General features: G+C 36.8%; 1 protein-coding gene across 3 annotated transcripts in view; it reads left to right on the top strand.

The window, feature by feature from the left end:
• LOC112600015 (sal-like protein 1) overlaps positions 1-21,694 on the top strand; it is an 80,625-nt gene that overhangs the window by 45,804 nt on the left and 13,127 nt on the right. For all 3 annotated transcript variants that reach the window (XM_025347145.1, XM_025347147.1, XM_025347146.1), the window contains exons 2-3: positions 17,773-20,628; positions 21,212-21,517. In XM_025347145.1, the coding sequence (XP_025202930.1) occupies positions 17,773-20,628; positions 21,212-21,517 (3,162 nt within the window). The remainder of the gene's footprint in view (positions 1-17,772; positions 20,629-21,211; positions 21,518-21,694) is intronic.

A 21,694-nucleotide genomic window follows, 5' to 3' on the forward strand; every position in this document is an offset into this window, starting at 1 on the left:
TTAAGCCTGCCGTGTAAAATGTTAAAATGTTTGGCGCCAGACATATATGTACACGCGGACTATAATAATAATATGACGACGACGGCGACGATGATGCGCTTTGCAACCATTTGTCCCATCGAAAAACCGAAGATAAAAATATGTTTCTCGCGTTAAAGAATATTTTTATTGTTTTTAAGGTTTTTTTTTTTTTATTATTTCATTTTATTTTTATTTAACGTCATTTTTATAGGCAAGGCATACACCAACATTCGTTCACACACTCGCACATATACACACTAGCATCACTTCCTGTTAAAGGCACAACGATAAATTATTTATACTAATTTGATGGGTTTCTAAATTATTGTTCCGTACGTCAACACGCCCCGCACTGAAACGCTGTGCTCTGCGCCACTGTCTCTGCAGACGCAAATTCGATGTTAAATTAATATTTATAGCACGTATTATAATTGGGGCCAAGTTTTGTCTAAATTTGCATGATATATTTTGTCTTTTGTATCAATCAGTTCAAAAAGTTAAGATGGCAAAGCAGGCATTTAAATCTAATTTTAATGAATCGATAGCAAAATTTGGTTTTGAATATTTTAACGTTTTTTGGAAATAAAATGCATAATATTATTATTAAAAAAAGAAATTTAATATTCTGCTACACAATGGAATAGTATTAATTGATTAAAGGCATTGGTTTTAGTATATTTGCGCATATATTTTACATCTTTTTCGTGCATATCATCCATTGATATTTTTTAAGTTTTCAAAGCAAATAGTTCCAAGACTTAACGTAGGTACCTAAAATTTTAAAGTCACTGCTGTGTATTTGTTTTATTCTCCTACGCATCTATAAGCCCGAATTTCAGTAATGATAATTACTAATCCTATATTTTTTTTTCTTGGAAAATGTATTTATAAAAATTATATGCGACCAGTTTATGACTATAACTAAATCTACCATCGAAAGAATGTAAATTTATTCAAAAACAATTTTATTAGTGCCGCATGTAATGTATTTAATATTATATAATAAATCAATAAAAAAAAAATCGACAAAAATTCAATAATATCGGTTTTTTTTTAAATAATCGATTTAACATCAGTTTTTGAAAGCGACAAGTTTTTCGTGAACATCGAAACCCATGTTTGATTCTTACTCTATGGATTTCGACATACCTTCGTCTCGGTGTCGTGACGTCGTTTTCTTACGATATTATTATGATATAATTCACCATGTATCATCAATGACCGCACACGAGTTGAAACGACAACGGAGTGTAACGCGTCATATTTTGTATATAAAAAAAAACCACTTCCTAATTTTATTAATCAACAAAAATACCTGTTATAATAGTATACATCTTGCGCTTTAAAAAAACTCGATATTTTTAATCAACACAGCTACCGTCGAATATTATAATTATAACATATAATACAGGACAGATCATAATTTTTCTCTACGGTATCGTTGCAGCACGTACTCGACAAATAACTGGAATGTCACTAAAAACCACTTTTAACTGCGTTCGGCGTATCAGCAATAAATCCATTTGATACGAAAAAAAATCATCGATAAGGATTTCTATATCATAGGTATAATATATACTTAAAGATCCACGGCCGATTAATTAGCATATTGAAACATTAAACTATTTTATTAAAACTTCGTATTCCTGTTATTTTTTGAAACAGGTCGCACTTTATAAATATACCCCTTTCAGGCAACTCAACGATAAGTTGGACGGATGGGTTTGATATTTGACCAACCCTCGAAGTCAGTTCTTTATCCGTTTGGTGCCCTGAGTAAATGAATTTGTTCAACGAGCTTTTCCTGAGAAAACTTCAATATTGTTAAAATGTTGTTTATTTTCATATTGTTGTTGTTGATAAACGTGGTTTATGTTGTAGTGTTGTACTCGGACGATCTTCTATCACGACAGCGTTATTACGATTTGAACGCGCTGATTTGATTTCATACAACTTATACCTGTATATACTACATGCTATTATTTTATATATATATACAAGCATAGGTGTACCTATGTATAATAATAACAATTTAATATGTATTCTGCATGTACGCGACGAGTTCAACCGCATTATTATATCAAATGTAGGTACCTATACGTGTACAGCACATACATCCCCCACATCCCCCCCGCCCGTGCCGCGATACACGCTTCGTAATAGGAGCGGGCGCGCGGTAAGTATAAATGTGTCTCTCCCACGGTTGTAGTATAATAATTTTTTTCTCTTTTAATCCAAAGTTATCCTTTTGTTGTAATTATCTTTAGCTGGAATAAATACTCTATAGGTATACTATATAATATATGTTAGTGTGTGTATATATTATATTATATTATTATATGTATGTACAGTGTACACACACACACACACACACACACACACACACATATATTTATACACTTCGAATAGCAACAACTATCAATAATTTATTATAATTGCCTTGAGAACCACTGTCGTTCAGGTCTAGACGATAAATCTATGTAGTATGGGTTCGTCTTGTTTTTATTATGTCCGCGCGCGCGTTTGCGCTGTCGCTTATGTGTGTGTGTGTGTAATACTATAATGTATATTATATGATGCGCGTGCGTGCGTGTGTGTGTACAGTACATGTGACAAAGAGAGTTTCAGGTTTTTAATTAAGAGTGTATATATAAAATAATGTCGCGCGTACATTTCTTTGATGGGTATTGTTGTATTAAGATAAAATAAGATGATAATGAAATACACATATGTATGTGTGTGTATGAGTGTGTATGATATAAATACGAGTTTAAATTATTAAAAAAGAAACAAGAACCAATAAATACAATTTTTTAATACCGATTTTAAGTTATTAACTGATTGTTTTCAATAGATAAAATAGCCTCATCTGTCGCGTTACCTTTTTCGGTCGTTTTTTTTTCCACCAGAGTAACAGCCGGCGGCAGGCTAAGTGGCGATACAGGTACGTACGTTTTAGCCACGTACTAAAACAATATTTTACACCATATACGTTTATAAATATAATATATCATACCATAACATGGTGTCATCTGCATATCGTTTGTGGTATATCAGTATATCACTGGTTTAAAAGATGGCACGATCCGGCGCTTATGTGGTAGTCGTCTCGTGTAATGTTTGGGCGGTGTCGCAAGGTGTACGCGGTTTCATGTTTTGTGCTTTGCAAGTCAAGATAGGTAGGTACAATGTTAGGTTATAATATACAATGTACAAGTACAGATTTGGTGGTGATCGGCGGGAGGTCCGTTGACGCCGTGTTGGCGGTAATGCAAAAAACGCAAATATGTCGTGATTGAACAGGCAATGGCCGGGTTAGGATTCATAATATTTGTTTCGATTTCAATTTTTTTTATTTTTTGTTATAGTAGATATCGCTTTAATAATATGTCAAAAATATAATTCGTCAATTTTTTTTATCTTCATAGACTATTTGGAACGATATCGGCCATCGCCGACGACCGGTTTTCACCGACAAGTACGTCTAGAGGCTGTAATATATATATGACAGTTACATACCACAGATAACCGTGGTGTAGTGTTTATATGTTATATTATATGGTCATATAATAAAAATATATCTCGTAATGGTACTATCCTTTTATTATATATTATTAGGTGACATGGATTCCAGACTAGGCTTGGGTCACTTGGGCAAAATATTCTTTTACTTCTTTTAAAACCCATCTAACTAATGCATCCTTTACTTATACATTTTAATACTTCGGTTTTATTGTGTTAAAATAAAATAAATTTATAAAATATTATTTTTTCGAGAAAAATAACTTTGTAGTATCAGCTAATTTGTAGTTAAAGTTTATTAATCTAATTTTGAAAATATTTGCTGTAGGTATTATAATATAATATTGTATAATTTGTGAAGTACACAAATACGTCCTTGTGTAGTTGTGAGGGGAAAAAGTTATTGAGGTAGTTTTCACTCTGAACCCTTTTACATTAAAAAAAATCCGTTCTTATTATTTCTGATTAACTTAATATAAAGAAGTTCTAATTATTTTTTAAAGTAATCGGGATAATAATATTAAGTTTATAAATTTACCTCCCCATTAAGAATGTTCTAAAAACACGCACATATTTGCTAACTACAAAAATAATTATAAACGTACGTGTTTGTTGTATGTAGAAGAATTACCCATTAGCCGTGTGTAGTACTATTATTAATTTCACACTTCTACTTACGTATAACAATATCGGCACTTTTTAATTATATTATCTATTTTTTATTTGAACTGCCTATTAAAACACACTATAGTGTTGCGTATTTTGTAGTCACTGCAGTGTCTGTCTGTAGGACTCGGCGTGCGTGACTGTGGCATAACTACTTAGGTATTCACAGTTTATTCAATTCGAGAGTGTATTTCGTGTTGTAAATTTCTTTATTATATCCAGATTAGTGGATTACATATTATTATTGTATCAATATCGCAGATCGTGACTTAAAGATCAAAAATCGTTCTGAAAATATGCCCGTTAATAATATTGTTCTTCGATGATATATTTATAACGATAATAATATACGATAATATAGCGTATCGCGTGTTATATTGTAGTATTGCACCTATATCTAAAAGTTTGATAATACCGACATTATCGATTTGAAATCGTCAACGGGATTTTTACATTTATAATATTATATTGTATAGATACAATTTTTAGTATGATTTTTTTAAATAAAACTGAAAAATGTTTAATAATCGATTTTATGCACCTCTTTATTGTTATTGTTACAATATCACTAATAAAAGTCGATGATAACACGCCGTTTATTAATTATCATTGGCATAAAATGTGATCATCTCGATGACGACGACGATGTCTGCGACTGATATTATAAATTTCCCAAAATCGTTTACAGTGTTTCGTCCCTGTTCAAACATCGAGAGTTGCATTTCGTGTTCGTCGACGATGAAATAATATTGTCGCATGGGACCACGCCGCCAGCGTTTGATGTAATATCATTGTGTTATCGTTTTTGACGTTGACGTATCCTATGCATTTCCGTAGTGTATATTTATGCTCGTAGATTGACAGCCCGATATTATTGTCGGTTCGTGATTATTTATGGTCTTCCGAACAGTTTCATTTCTGCATCGTTTTAATTTCAATAAATCGTGCAGAGAAAAAAAATTACGAAATTGGTTTTACGACTACAGCAGGTATACATGCGTGTATATATAATATATATAGATAGATATTATAGTTTATAATATATTATATATATATAATATATGTACAGTGCTGCACTAGAAACACAATACTCGAGTACTCTAACCACCCTACTACATCATATATTATACTTATGATCCTTATATTATTATTAATATCATATTATTATATACACCGACATGGTTTTCATACAAACAAATCAATCACAATAGTTTTCGGCCGGGGACATAATATTACCCGCGATTGTTATATAATATAAATACATATATATGTAAACATATAATAAACATATGTATTATTATTACTATTATCATTATGTTTTTTCTGCATCACCCCCTTTTACTCTTACTCATTCTCTCTCACTTGCTCTCTTTACATCTTCCATGCGTGTACACACACAATGTAAACACATTATCGGGAGGATCGTTCGCGATTATTGAAAAAAAAAAAAATAATAAAAAAAAATACGAGTTTTTCTTTTATTATTAGACGGATGTCGTCCTCGTCATAGTCGTCGTCGTCGCCGTCGTCATCTCCTCTCACCGAGCGGTTCGCAGACATGACCCCAAGGGGACCATCTGATCGGGGCTGCAATGTCAACATTATTGCACACCAGTGTCAATAATGCGTGTACGGTCATCAAATCCGATGCCGCGTGACGTTTCTATTGAAATAAAAACTCTTCGCTCCCGTTATATACACGCACAAAAAGGACAGACGACAGTAGTTTTCAGCCCCTTGTTGTGTGCTCGTTGTGGACGTGTGTATGTACGCGTATATGTGTGTATATCATATGTATATATACATAGGAAACACTTTTATTGTATATGTATATATATATATATTAAAAAAGAGAAAAGAAAAAAAAAGAGATTTGAAATCGGAGACGGGGCGAGGACACGCCGGCTATTGATATTATATTATATTATTATTGTGTCGGCATGTTTTTCCGATTCGACAAATTTCTCGTGTATAAATACTGCGCATTTTTTCCCCCCCGTTTCGCCGCCGCTGCCCTTCTATCATCTGTCGTATCTTCGTCCCCTTATTATTATTATTACTATTATTGTGCAGTGTCGTCGTCGTCGTCGTGGTCGCCGCTGCGACCAGTGTTTTCTGTGGTGAATTCTTTTGTACATTCTCGTTGTAAGTACGCTATCCCGAATGTTTTATTCTCTGTATACTAAAAAAATAATTCGTATAAACTAATATTAATAAAACAAAAGTGATACCTATATAGTTTATAATGATTATATACATGTATGTTACTACAGTGAGAAAAAAATAACTGGTAGATTTTTACCCGAGTAAAAAAATCTAATGACTTCTAAACTGTGAAAACGATGACAGAATGAATCGTATTTATAAGAAAAGATAAATGTTAATGAACTCTTCAATGTTATTACAAATGTTCCGATGCTAAATATAAACGAACTATTATCAAGTTAAAATAAAAAAATCTCACATGTTTATACCTATAACTTAAATACGTGTTAGGTATAAATTTTATACCAGTATTATTTAATATTTTAATTTCTAATATTTATCTACAAAAAAAAAAAATATATATACTACTGTTCAATATATACTTCAATTATTATTAATTACTAATCATCGTTTTTTATTAGATAGATTTTTGAAAAATTACTAATTAAACTAATCATCTCTATTTAAAAAAAAAATATTTTGTTTAAATTTTAATTTGTTTACCTGAATAGTCATTAAAAGTGGTTAATTAGTTAATTTTATGTGATTAAATCGAGTTTTCAGCCACATTATTTAGGTTATAGCTAGTGAGTAAGAGCATCATAATTTATTTGTACAAAAAAAAAAAAAAAAACAATACATGATTTATATTATCTCATCTATTCAAACATTTGTTGGTGCGTTTCGTAACATTAATTAATAATAATAAAAACCAAATTTTTGTCATATTAAAATTATTTTCCACAGCGCTCTGTTAGCGATATTGGGACATCCCTTTCCATTGGCTTGTGTAAAATCAAAATTTTCATTTATTTTTACTAATATGATAGTTTACCTAAATTAAATGATTATATTTCTATGTAGCAACAGTAGGAAATATTCTTCTGATTTTGGACTTCATGTTTGGATTTTGCACTAAAATATAAATTTAAAAAAAAAACATTTTTATTTTAAGATAATCGTGGACTACAAGTTCTTGAACCGAAGGGGCCTTTGATAAAATCTTGTTTGCGCCGCTGATTTGTGATAAATATTTAGTCGTGGAAACGTCGTATTCCGTTTGATATTTTCTCGAAATAAAGTGCATTTTATTGTTGCACGCATGCGTATTTATATCGTACTCGAATAAAAATTATAAATCATAAACCGCAATAATATTGAATAATAATATTTAGGTATAGTATACAGGTTATGCGGTAATTGGATAAAGGTGTATAATGTATATAGCGTTGTCTTTTCGCGGTATATTATTACGGAAAATAAAGGGGGGAAAACCAACACAAATACAAACACAATATTCATCCGTCGTGACGTTATATTGCTTTACAGAGCTTCCGATTGGGGGTGGAAAATAAAATTATTTAATTAAAAAATATACGTACATATATATGCGTTATAATAATGTGTGGACATAACAATATTTTGATGTATTGAGTTGCACCGTGTGACTGGTAAAAATAAGGCTTCGCCAGCCACTATGGGTTTATAATTGATGTACACAATGGGTAATATATGTATGTATTATATACGTATATTGTATACGTATAATAATGTATATTATGTTTATACACACACGCGAGCACGCGGGCATATCTATATATTTTTTTTTTTTTATAAACGGGTCAATGAGAAATGCGATACTAATTTGAAAACAAAGAGGGGAAAATTTGGAAACCTTACGAGTGTATAACGTATATATATACCGTATAATATGTAATAATAATAATTATTAAACATCGTATTTCTGTATCAGAATATTATAATAATGATACGTATAATACGTTTTATACCTAATATTATTATTGTAATATACATTTTCATGATCGATAGACGATAAGACGACCCCCGATTTCGTCACAACAGTTATATAACATGATATATATATATATTTCATAACTTTTGTTTGTTAGTTGATAACAATTCATTTGGTGGGTGAGGATGGCGAGGTAGCGATTTCTTTTGCGCAATATAAGTTTCATTTATGTTTGGGCTTCGTTAAGTATTCCCATTGTATGCAATAGACAAAATTGTATTTGTCAAAATACGATTTGTGACCGCGAATGAAGGGGCTGTATTGGATGACGTGCTTTTTTTTTAACATGCTTTATGTTACTTGTCAGTTATCAATGAAAATCATGAAGCGTATAAAAATTAAAACGTGTGAAGTAATATGCTTCGAGCAAATACTAGTCTCGTTTCGAACGTAATCATTTCAGGGTAAAAGAATCGTTTCTGAACGCCATACGTACCTATACATTATATGTATAAATATATACATATAGATAGAACGGGTTCAAATGTTAAACATTTTTTGCCCGTCATCGGTAGTCGAGTTTATAATATTGTGTTAGATTATTAATATTACAATATCGTCCGGGATATTATTACAGTTTCGTGTTTGAGTTTAAACGGAACAAATCGTCCTCACCGCCAACACTGTCACAACCCCACCGACTAACCGATTCCGTTCCGCGCCCGTTCGACGACTTCACTCGCCCCGTAAGTCTGATGATAAAAATATATTATTATATCACACCGTGATAACTGCGGTACGGTTACTATATTTTATATTATTATTACACAAGCGCTGCGTGCGTCGTGTACGCAGTTCATTTTATAACACAAAAACGAAAAACTGAAGTTTACCCTTCAACAAGTACGCACACATACACACAAGTTATATACATTACTTTGTTTTGGTTATTTATAAACGCGCGTTGGGAGAGCAAGAGCAGGGTAACGCACACACGAATGTATATATATATATATATTTGTAACTCTCCACTGCAGTTCCACTACCCGCCTCTCACCCGGAACGCCTGGAGAATTTCAATTTAACAAATATACAGTATACGCATACACACGCATATATATATGTATATATGTATATTATTAATAATAACAGTAGTAAAAGCCACGCTCGCAGATGAAAGACGTCAATGTTAATGGTTAGCGGGACGTAAATGATGAGCTGGTAGGATTTCTGTCTATTTTTGGAAATATATTCCAAAAAGACGGAAACCCTGCAGTAGCAGTAGTGAAATTGGGGGAGAAAAAAACATTGAAATTAACAACACAAAACGAGAGGGTCGTCGTCGTCGTCGTCGGTGACTGTGACACTTACCGTCAAGTGGGTTCGTGTCAAATAGGCTAGGGAAAATAATAGCGCTCCCGGGCCGCCCCGTCGTTCTGCAGATTTTTCGTAGCACGTGCCGCTGCCACCGTTACGTCGTAACTCGTAATTTGACGCGTATCTATTCATTTACGTTTTTTCTGTTTCTCACTCTTGTATTGTTGTTAATTTATCAACGCAATATTAAAATTACACAGACAAAAATAAAAAAACAATAATATGTTAACCAAACACTGACACCGGAATCGTATCTTAGTAAGTATATAATACTCGTGTTAAATGGTTTTGTATACTCAAAAAATTAAAATTGATCTAGACATAATTAACATAATTTCTGAGAGCATTCTTTACAAGTGCACTATTTGAATAATATTTGATGTATATCCCATAACCAAAGCCATGTACAGTTTTAACACTATAAAAAGTTTTTTTCCTTCAAAATAATGAATTTTAAAAAGAAAGCTATTAAAATTTGTTTATGAATTAATGTTTAATGATAAAGTATAACTAAGAATATAATTATTATTCTGTACGTTGGTAATATGGTTTTGAGAGTCTCTAGGTGTTGCATAAGTACATTTAAATTTTTTATATTAGTTATCCATGTGTGCTAAACTATAATTATGAATCATACTTGTTGTAGCTAATTTTACCAATTTTTGGAACGTTCATTTACAACATGCAAAATATACAACATTTTCACAGTGATTAATGATTATAATACTGTATTGAAGTATATCTAAACTTAATTCGCACTGCTGGTCGTAAGATTTATGAGTTTACGGTAAATTTCACGACTTAGTTTTGCGTACGATCGACATTGATCGATAGCCACGACCGGTAGAACTCGGGACAATATTAGCTTTATATGTGCGGATTCTCACGAACAAATACTATAGGTAGGTACACTCAATAGTATGTTCGTGGTTTGCGTTATTTACCAATTTAATTACGGGCATTGGGCGGTGTTCTATAGATCCTCTGAACCGGTACCCTTAATTCGAGGTGCCACCTGTAACACCTGTACGTGGAATATCGTTTTCCCGCAGGTCCATACACATAGTACATTTAGGTATAATATGTATATGGGTATGACGCACAAGTCCGAGTTTAATATATACATTATATTATTATATAATGAGACACTGGGGAATAATAAATATATGCACACTCACTTCACGTACGTCTCGCACACTCTAGCGCGCGCGCGCGCGAACCGGTCTCCGCGATAGACGACTGCGTCTCTCCTGTTCTCGTCGGACACGAGTACTACGCGAGTGTGTATATAGGAGCCACGTCCGACAGTGTTCTTATTTGGATATCTTTGCATCTTTTTACGGGCGCGCGCTCGAAAATGCACGACTCGACTACCTATACTCGTATACATAATAATATGTTACAGAAACAAAAGTCGACGGCACGAGGAGGTAATTTATACGTTTTCTATATCGCAAACGCATATATATATATATGTATTATAAACGCGTTGCAGGGTTTTGAAATTGATAATGCTTAAAAATAAAATTAAAAAAAAAAACTGCATAAGATGCGAGCACTGCTACAGAAGAACGTATATATTATATATACATATGTGATTTTTTTTCTTTTTTTTTAATCAGCACGGTGGCGTGTGTCTCTCTCAGTACAACGAAATAATAATAATACTACGAATATATCGCGTATATATATCGCAGTTATATATAACGTGTACACCCCGCGTTTTTTCCGCGCACTCGGATATAGAGGTACTCACAAATAATAATATAATAATATAATATACGATGCGAGAGCGCGCACCATAACGATGTATTAGTTCGCGGGACGACGTAGGTACAGCATATAATAATAATAATAATGATAATAATATATTGTACGAAATCTAATTTTACATGCGTTTTGCTCTCGACTCTCTTAATAATATACGCTCGTGCTAGTATATACATATACATAATGCATACATGTATATATATATATATATATATATGTTTATTCTTTTAAAATATTTCTCTTTCCGGCACGAGGCAGATGTCAACTATGATATAATACAAACACACAACGGGTTCCAGATTTACAAGAATTCTTTCGTCCCATATATACCTCTATAGTACACTATACGGCAGCTATCATCTCCCCCGCGACCGACTGCCGCGTGTTAGACAAAGCTGCAGTGTGGCAGTGGCGGCGGCGGCGGCTTACGTTTTGTGGCGCGCGCGTACGATTCAACCCTAATATCGCTGTCGCGGATTGTACGTTTATGTATATGTGTGTGTATATATATATATATATATATATATATATATATGGATGCATACGTTACGTCGTATATAAATCTCCCCACGATTTTCGAGTCTTATAAATATGTCAAAATCTGCTGAATGTTTCCTGAAATATAAACCAAAAGAGGAGAAAATATATATTTTACGGTTTAGGGTTTTTTTTCCCCATTCGGATGTTTTTTCTTTTTTTTCTTTTCGTTGTCGTTATGCGGGACTTTTTTCTCGCTTCCTTTCCGCCACTTAGAAATATATTATACATTAATATATTATATTATACACTATTAAGGATAATAAGGGTTAGAGGCGCGGTATGGAAATAAAAATCCACCGTACGCCGCAAACCGCGTGTTTAACTCTGTTGGTGTTTAGTTATCGTATCGAGAAAGCAGATGACGGATGCGGACAGAGGTGACATAAGTGTTTATAGCATTAATCATCATCAAAGATTATTTTAAAAAATATAAATTTACTACGCGCGACTATATATGGATATATATATATATACAAAGTTCTCACAGGTCGGGAGGTTTCTATTACATGCGCCGTCCTCTTCCCCCCCCCCGTCACAATGGTCCTTAGTTCGTTTAATAACCGCGTTTAAGTGAATAAGTAAAAAAAAAAAAAAAAAATTAAAAACTAAAAAATCGACAGTCGATAGGTACTTCCCGCGCGAAGGGTTTGTTTTTAGTGTGTGTGTGTGTGTGTGTGTGTATGTGTCGTCTTCGGCTTATAATTTCCTCGCCCGTCGACGACGGGTGTTATTATTGCATTCATCCATCCATCACGCGTTCGAGTCGTAGTGTCCGCCGCCGCCAGTTTTTCAATTCGTTTGAAAAACCGTGCATAACAAATCAAATCGTCGAGTGTAAAATATGCGGGGCCAGCGACCATAGACGAAAAAACAAAAACGAAATTTGATATATATGTATATTCGTGCGTGGCGTCGGGGCGATATAATACAAGAAATGGAATAATAATAATAGTAAAAAAATATAAAACGGGGTTAGCACTCCCACCCCGGCGACGTGTAGGAATAATTCGTGAGGTTAAACTCTTGCGTATCGGTTATTATTATTATTATTATTATTATTATAGACGTACCTGTTATTATACACATCACTCGCGGAGAAGACCTGAACAACGCCCGTAATATATACATAATACATACATATATATATAATCATAAAATAATATGCCTAACCGACCGATAGCTCTGTCGGTGTTAGTCATATTTATTGACGCATGGCTGGCCATCATCCGTCGCCGGTCGTCGTTTTTGTGCGTGTGTTGTGCGAGACGTCGACGAGAGACAGTGACTGACAAACTAGATCCTTCCGCGGGGGCGGGGGCGGCGGATCTATTCATCCGAAACGCGGACGCTTTATGCTTTAATTCGAATACTTCCGGTCCGCGAGCGCACCGCCGCCGTCGTTGTAAAACACCTCTGTAGATAATAATATTATGTACATCACTCCTTATTTTCACAGACACACACCAAAACGCGCGATATACTATTTCCTATACAGATATACCCGCTGTAGAGGTATTGTTTTTTTTTTTTTTTTGACATTATATTCTTCTTCTTCTACTTATTATTATTTTTATTATTATTATTATTATTATTATTATTATTATTATATCGGAAAAACAGAAAACTGTGACCGTAACCGAACGACGACGGCGGCGGTAATTAATACGGGTATTTGTCCACAGCGTTCGGTTTCGCATGGCTAGGGAGGGGCTAGAAGAGAGGGGAGATACTAACCCGGTATTACACGCACACACATACACCTATGTTACATTGTAATATTTAAAGCGTAGATCGTCGCAGAATCCAATTAACAGAAAACGATTGTGGAAAGTTTTATAGCGCGTAGGTTACGCTGTATAATATTATACTCCATATTATATCATGATGTATACACACACTGCATTTACCACATGCATACATTATTATAGTTCGTTATAATATTACACGCGTTTATCGTACAATTGCAGCAGTACAAAACATAATATTATGGACTTCACGATTCTTGTTTAATATACATATACCTCCTCCTAATAATAATAATAATAATAATACGTCGGCGTTGTACATATTATATTTATATGTACTTACAATACGGGGGTGTGTGTGTCTAGTTTTAATTTTTGTGCTTCATCATACAATTATAATATTTTATTATTGACGGCTAATACTTAACATTCGTTTCGTCCGCTATCAAATGGAACAGTATTTTTATTCAACATTTCCTAGGTATTAAAATTTTACACCAATGTTTTTTTTTGTTTTTTATTTATTTAGCCATTAACACAAAACTATTACGGCTCGACAATTAATATACATAAACAAATTTACAGCAATGTTAAATTCGTTTAAAAAATAAATTTCTTTATCTATATATATATATAAAAAAAAAAAAAAAAAAATTATAAAATTAACAATAAAAATATTTGATACCTAACTAATTTAGTAATTATCATTTTCGTACTTGAATATTTATAACGGTTTATTTCATTTTAATATTTGTGTATGATTCGAGTACAAACACGTTTCTTGAAGTATTTTATTTAAATATTTTGAAGCTCTCGTGAAGTGTAATATCCTACAAACGTAGTGTGTGTACAAACAAAACAAGAAATAGCCGAATTAATCGATCAAATTAAACTTTGTACTTAATACACTTATATATATCACATCTCTTTTAAAAATTCTAACATTGTCATAAACTTCTAAAATTATGTTTATAGATTATTATAGACGTACTCATTACTAGTTATACGAGTAATGATGGGAATGTATATAGGACTTATAGATACATTATTATATAGGTATATTATGACCATTATGGAACATATAGACCACGAAGATTATCGTTAGTAGTATAGGTATGTTGTACGTAAAATTTTTTTTCGAGGGTTCTTGTCGTATGTGTGTATATATATGATGTATATCGATGAAAATTTTTCTCGGAATAAAAAACTCAAACGATCATTCGAAAAATGCGATTAAAAAACAAAATTAATAGATTTTAGTCTTTGGTGGTATGACGCGAACCAGTTTTTTCATTGTCATGTCATGTTACTACCGCGACTTCGATGACAACGATGGCAAATATGCTTCTTCGAAAAATGTATACGTCAAATTACTGCTGCATAAGTATAGGACATTGGCGCGTACCTACTCCTGGAACTTGTCGTCGTTACAGGAAACGTCTCATTATTTGACGTCGACCAACGTCGATTGACATTCCTGCGGTATTAATAAATTAGTTTTTTATTTCATACTATTTTTTTTTTTTTTCTATTTCTGTTTAAAGAACTACCTACATATTTATGCGAATTATGAACTTGGTATACTGCAGCGAGCCGCGTCAGAGAGAGAGAGAGAGAGAGAGAGAGAGAGAGAGAGAGAATGAGTGGAGACCTGGCCGCCTCCACTATTATTACATTAAACAGAGTACAGACACCAACTACTATACTAAACGACCGTTTTAATAGTTATCTTTTTCTCTCTTACTCCCTCTCTGTTTTTCCCATTATTATTTTTCTACTCGGATTTACGATTCGCACTTATACAGCATAATAAAATTAACGAGGAATGATCGGTGCGGACGGCGGCCGCGGCAAACGTCGCGTATAATTTATATGTATATACTATATAGCATACAATATAGTATATAGTCAATAATAATAATATTATTATGATGATACACTCGTCGTAACGATAATAACTACGACAACCGTCCATAACAATTGTTGCAAATTGTGGGTTTCAATCGGGTGGAAACGATAAAAACAATATGAACTGGTCTCATTTAGGTCATGATTTTAATTATATTTTCACTGATGAGTTTAGTATTATTATTAATGTTTTGTGTGATAGCATTGAAAGCAAATGAACGGCGTCCGCTGGGCGGCTCGTATGCACCGCCCAGACTGATGCGATAAAAAAAAATTAAGGAATATTAATTAACTATAAAAACGTGAAAACGCGCGGTCAAAAAACCAACGCCGGGCTTTCTGTAGTATATTTGATTTCAACGGTAGAATGTCAAAGACAAAAAAAACCCGACGGCATTTTCCTCGTGATTTCGGGTTATTTCAAACGTTGAATAATATAATACTATATTATGATATGAAATCGGAATTTTTTTAAAACTATACCGTCTACTCACCTTGTATAGATCGAAAATCGACTCGATAGTCGATATTCCGATATTATGAAATAACGGCGTAACATATTATTATACTGATAAATTATCACATTATTTGGGGTATCGCTAGGTACATAAAAATATTAGCGGCACTATTCTACTCGTATCTTATAAGTCGGCTTTAAATTTAATGCTAGTACCAATACAATCAAATTCAAGTTATTTATACAATAAAATTAATAAACATTATTATATCAAGTCTTGGGAGGTTATTTTAAAATTACATAATTTTGTATAGGCATGAAATGGTTTCATATAAAATTGAAAAGATGAAGAATTTAATGAACAGAATTTATTAAAGATTATCATAGTATTATGGTACCTGTACTTTGGCTTTTTGTACATTTAATTCGTATCTCATTTAAAATCCAGAATGACTCTATTATAGTTTCCTACGCATTACGAGAAGTGACACTTCTATTTTCCTGTAATGAAAAAGTTTTATTCGTCTAAAACTTTGGTTCTGTTTTAAAACCTATAAATCCTGCAATTGCATGTATATTATTTAAATTTTTTGCCGGCTTATTTACAGTCCCGCTTTTATGTAATTGTATAACAATATAATAAAGTTAAATGAGCTTGTAAAATAATTGTTGTTATTGTTTACTGCCTGAATACGACGTTACTCGACTTATGGCCGATAAGACGAGTGACTTTGGAAGGAATGACACGGATAATTACGTTGTTTGACATCATAACGGTTATGGTCGGATGGACGATCGGCAAGTAGACAGGGTAATCCCATTAAAAGTAATCCGTCGTAGGGTTTCTGTGTTTTCAAAGTTTTATCTACCGTGGAAACGACAAGCGCGCCCGTATCAGTTTTCGTGTATACATGTTACCTAAATTAGCAACGATAATTGTATTGTACACGACGGGATATTTTAAGCGTTATTTATCTCGTCCGTATTAATGTATACTGTATAATTACAGTAGTCCGCTCCCCCCGCAGCGAGAACGAAAAAAATAACGAAGAAGAAGAATAAGAGGCAAAAAAAAAAAACTAACGAAGGTTACTTTAATATAGTACAATGCGCTCGCTCGCTTATGTATATATGCGTGTGCATTAAATATATATTTATGTATATAGGTACGTATAAGTCGTGTACAAATTTAATCATTGTGACATTATACAATTAATGCGCGTGCGAGATTGGTATTAATGACGTCTAGACTTTAACGGAAATTAAACGAGAGTCGAGCAGTGTTTAAATCATACAAAAGTTTTTATTTTTTTTTTAATTAACCACACATTTTTTTATCTTCTTTCCTTTTTTCTCCTTTTGCTACGCTCGCGACGTATCTCTGCGGGTATACTAATGTATTGTCGTGTGCGGGGTTTGTTTGTTTGTCTCTTTTTAATATATTATTTTGTTCGTTACGACTACGTAACGATCCCTTTAATCTGTGATCTCACACGATTGGTGCCGTCGATTTTCGTCACCTCCCTTCGCCCAAATAATAATAATAATAATAATAATAATAAAAATAAAAAACAACAGCCTTGCGCAATAGGTACCTATACTAGTCTGCTACCAATATAGCATGATAAGAGAAGCAGATTCGGGTTAAGTGCTCTGCACAGCCGCGATCGTTTTAGGTGTTGGGCGCGTTGCCATCAAAGTCCCATCGTGCGCAATAAAATCAGAAAACGCCTTATTAAAAACGCGTCAGATCCCTCGGGCCAGATCGATTGCGATATTAATGTCGGTGTATTCGTTTTGTTGCGCAGGTGCGACATCGATGACTTCGGACGATGAAGACGACGAAGAGAACGGGCCGATGCACGGCGAAAAGTTGCCGAGAAAGTTGTCGAACACGTGCAGGCAATGCGCCATGGGATTTCTGAGCTTTTCCGAACTTTCGGAGCACAACAAGACGTGCGTGCTGCGCACCGGCGTCGCGAACAACGCGGCCACGTCCGACGATTTCGACCCTCGAAACGATCACGACGATACCGATGACATCGAAGACGACGACGAAGCGGACGACGACGAGGACGTCGTCGACGACTTGGACGACATGGACGACATGGACGATTATCACCGTCACGGGCACCACTACAACGCGGCCGGTTTGCAGGCGATGGCCGTGGCCGATCTGAGGAGCGGCCGTCACAACATTAACAACAACAACAACAATAACAACAACAACCACAATAAGGCTCACGAAGAGCAGCGCAGACAGCGTCAGGACGCGGAGAACAACAACCGCCGGTACGGCGGCGGCGGCCTGCCAGATTCCGTCGTCGGCGGCGACGACATGGCAGTGGCCGGCGGTGGGATTTCCGGCGCCGACGACCCGTCCGCAATGGTGGCCGCCGGATTTCCGTTCGCCGCCTACCAAGCGGCCGTGCAGGCGGCTGCCGCCGCGGCCGACGGGCCCGCGCTCCAGCAGCAGCAGCAGCAGCAGGCTGCGGCCGCCGGTCACCACGTGACGCTCGAGGCGCTGCAACACACCAAAGTGGCCGTGGCGCAATTCGCGGCCACCGCGATGGCCGTCAACAACGGCGCCGTCAGCAACCAGAACGTGCTGCAAGACTTGGCCATCGTCAACTCGTCGCTGTTCACGTTGCAACACCAGCAGATGATGCAGCTGAGCCTCATCCAACAGCTCCGCCAACAGTTGCAGATAAGCCGCCGGTGCGGCGGCGGTACCGGGAGCGTCGACGGCACCCTGTCCGTGTCGCCGCCACTGCTCAGCGACGGCAACGACGACGGCGCCGCTGTCATGTCGGCCGCCATGGCTGCGGCGGCGGCGTCCGCGTCGCCCAACGAATTACCCATGTCGCTGTTGGCCATATCGCGGAACGGCGCCGAAATGTTACACCAAATGGTCCAACAGCAGCACCATCAGGCCGGACGGTCGTCGCCACTGCCCCCGCCCGCCCCGCAACAGCTGTTGCCCGCAGTCACGCCGCTCTCCATCCCGGTCCCCGTGCCCATGTCCATGTCTGCACAACAGTCGACCGGCGACTGCACCACGCAAACGCCACTGCTCCAGCTCAGCCGATCTCCGTCGCCGTGCGTCTCACGCTCGCCGACGCCCCCGCCCTCATCGATCATGGCCATAATGATGCCCGACCTCCAGTGCCCCGTCTCGTCGCCACTGCAAGCCTTGCAAGCGTCCGCGGCACAAACTCCGCAGCCGCCTCCGCCGTCGCAACCACTCGCGTCGAACGCCTCCAAGATCGCGATTATCGAGAGTGCATCGCAGCCGCCAACCCCGGCGGCACCGGTCCAGTCTCAGCCTCAGCCGCCGCCGCAGCCGCCGTCGTCGTCATCGACGTCGTTTTCACTGACGCCGTATACTTCTTCGCCAATCGTAACGCATCATCATTCCATCCCGTCGTGTTCCGTCTCGTCCGCGTTCGCATCGTCCATCATCACCAACCTGGACCCAGAACCATCGCCCAGCGAGCCCAACTCGCTGGAAATGCTGCAGCGCCGCGCCCAAGAAGTGCTGGACAAGGCTAGCCAAGGGATGTTGACCAACAATCTCGCCGACGAGCTCTCGTTCAGGAAGTGTTCGGGCAGCGGTGGCAAGGGCAGTTCGCTGTCGCCGTACGACGGTAAATCCGCCGGCGGCAGTGGCGGAAGCCGAGGCGACAACTTTTACAAGCACAGGTGCCGTTATTGCGGCAAAGTGTTCGGCAGTGATTCGGCTCTTCAGATACACATCAGATCGCACACGGGCGAACGCCCGTTCAAATGCAACGTTTGCGGTAGTCGGTTTACCACTAAGGGCAATCTCAAAGTCCATTTCCAGAGACACACGTCAAAATTTCCCAATGTTAAGATGAACCCGTTACCGGTTCCCGAACACCTAGATAGAGACTTCCCGGCTCTAATGCCATCGCACTTGAACCAGAGTCCACACCACCAGAACGGTTGCAACTCACAAATGCCACCCAGCTCCACTGGCGCCGTTACACCACGGTCTCCGTTGTCTCATCAGTTTTCCGTCGCTTCGTCCGCCTCGTCATTCCCAACAGCTTTGTCCAATCTATTCCGACCAAGTGGCAGCCACCACGGCCAGCAACAACAGCATCAGTCGTCCTCCACAGACATAGCACTTCCGTCGAACATACAAATGCCTTCGCAACAACAACAGCAACCCGCCGAACAGTTATTAATGACAAACCATCATCATCAACATCATCACCAACAACAACACAATGTTCACCAACACAACCACAAGCAGCAGCAGCAGCAACATCACTTGTCGAATAATCACTCGTCATCGCTACAACTCTTTCAGTTCAAACGCGAACAAGAGCAACCCGAGAACTTGAGTAAACCCGCAAACGTTGGTTGCTCATCACGTGAATCGTCTATTCCGTCTCCTCCGCCACTATCCGATTCCAGTATGACACGCAACAACAAAGATGACCCTACATCCTCCGAGTACATCGACGATATGGCCGTGGATATCGACTCGGCTGACGCCGATGGACGTCAACACGATATTGATGCCAACACTGACGATTTTAGCGTCGATACCAAGTACAGTGGCGAAGAGGAACGGACCAACAGCCCCACTATGAATGACGGGTTACAAGACCAACCTGAAAACCTGTCCAACAAAAGTAAATAATTCATAATATAATAATTAATAGTTACACGTAGTTAAAACTATGCGTTAAATATACACATGCACGAATATTATTGTATTTAGTTGTAGTTTATCATCATTCTTAGCGATACTTCGTTAAAATATGTACCTAACCTTAAACGTAACTACGGGCGTAACTATTACTTACTATATATTATGATTTATGCACACCGTTTTGTTACCACGATTATATGAAAAATCAATGATAATTTTATTATTTACACTGTTAATTTGACAATCGTTACTGTAATATAGATTGATTTACAAAATTATTATTTATTATTATTATTAATTATTTAATTTTGCGTAACAATTATTGACAATATAAGATCTCTAGCGATGCAGTAAATACATTTGTTCACTCAAAAAATGTTTGTATTTAAGTCTACTAGCTAACTACCCACCCGACTAGCCCAGACAAATAACTGCAACCTTATAAACCTATTAGTTTGATTACAACCTTTGAAACCTATTGTTTGAATACATTATCACGTGGATTTACCGATTACCATGAAATAAATTGTAACTCTTTTTATATCGTAATCTCTTGATTTCAGGTGGTAGAGTAATGATGGCCAGCCCACCAATTATCACTTCGGACGAGTCATTTTCGCCGAGGCCGACGTCGTCGTCTTCACGACACCACGGTTCCCGGGCCGGATCTCCCGCATCGATGTCGTTCCACAACAGCAGATACTCTCCACCTTGTGCCCTGGATTTAACACCCAAACAGTCGGCATTGACCACTACTGCCAATCACATTATGTCCGCATATCTGCCACCGGCGTTCGCCGGACTCATGTCAGGTTCCGCCAATTCCACTGCCGGACTTCCGGGCCATGGGCCATCATTCGGACCATCCGGTAAGTGTCACAGGCCGTTTATTTGTAGGAAAATCTTTAAAGGAAAAAAAACCCAAGACATCCGTTTTGTTCGTGTCGCTATTATTGTTTTGGCGTTGACTTTTATATTTTAGAACATCACCGCGCACATCACGTGCCATTGTGTGTTGCCATTGCGCGCAGTTATGAATAGACACT

The sequence above is a fragment of the Melanaphis sacchari genome, unplaced genomic scaffold (genome assembly GCF_002803265.2).
Source record: "Melanaphis sacchari strain LSU unplaced genomic scaffold, SCAv2.0 Contig59_pilon_pilon, whole genome shotgun sequence".
In the NCBI taxonomy this organism is placed as follows: domain Eukaryota; kingdom Metazoa; phylum Arthropoda; class Insecta; order Hemiptera; family Aphididae; genus Melanaphis; species Melanaphis sacchari.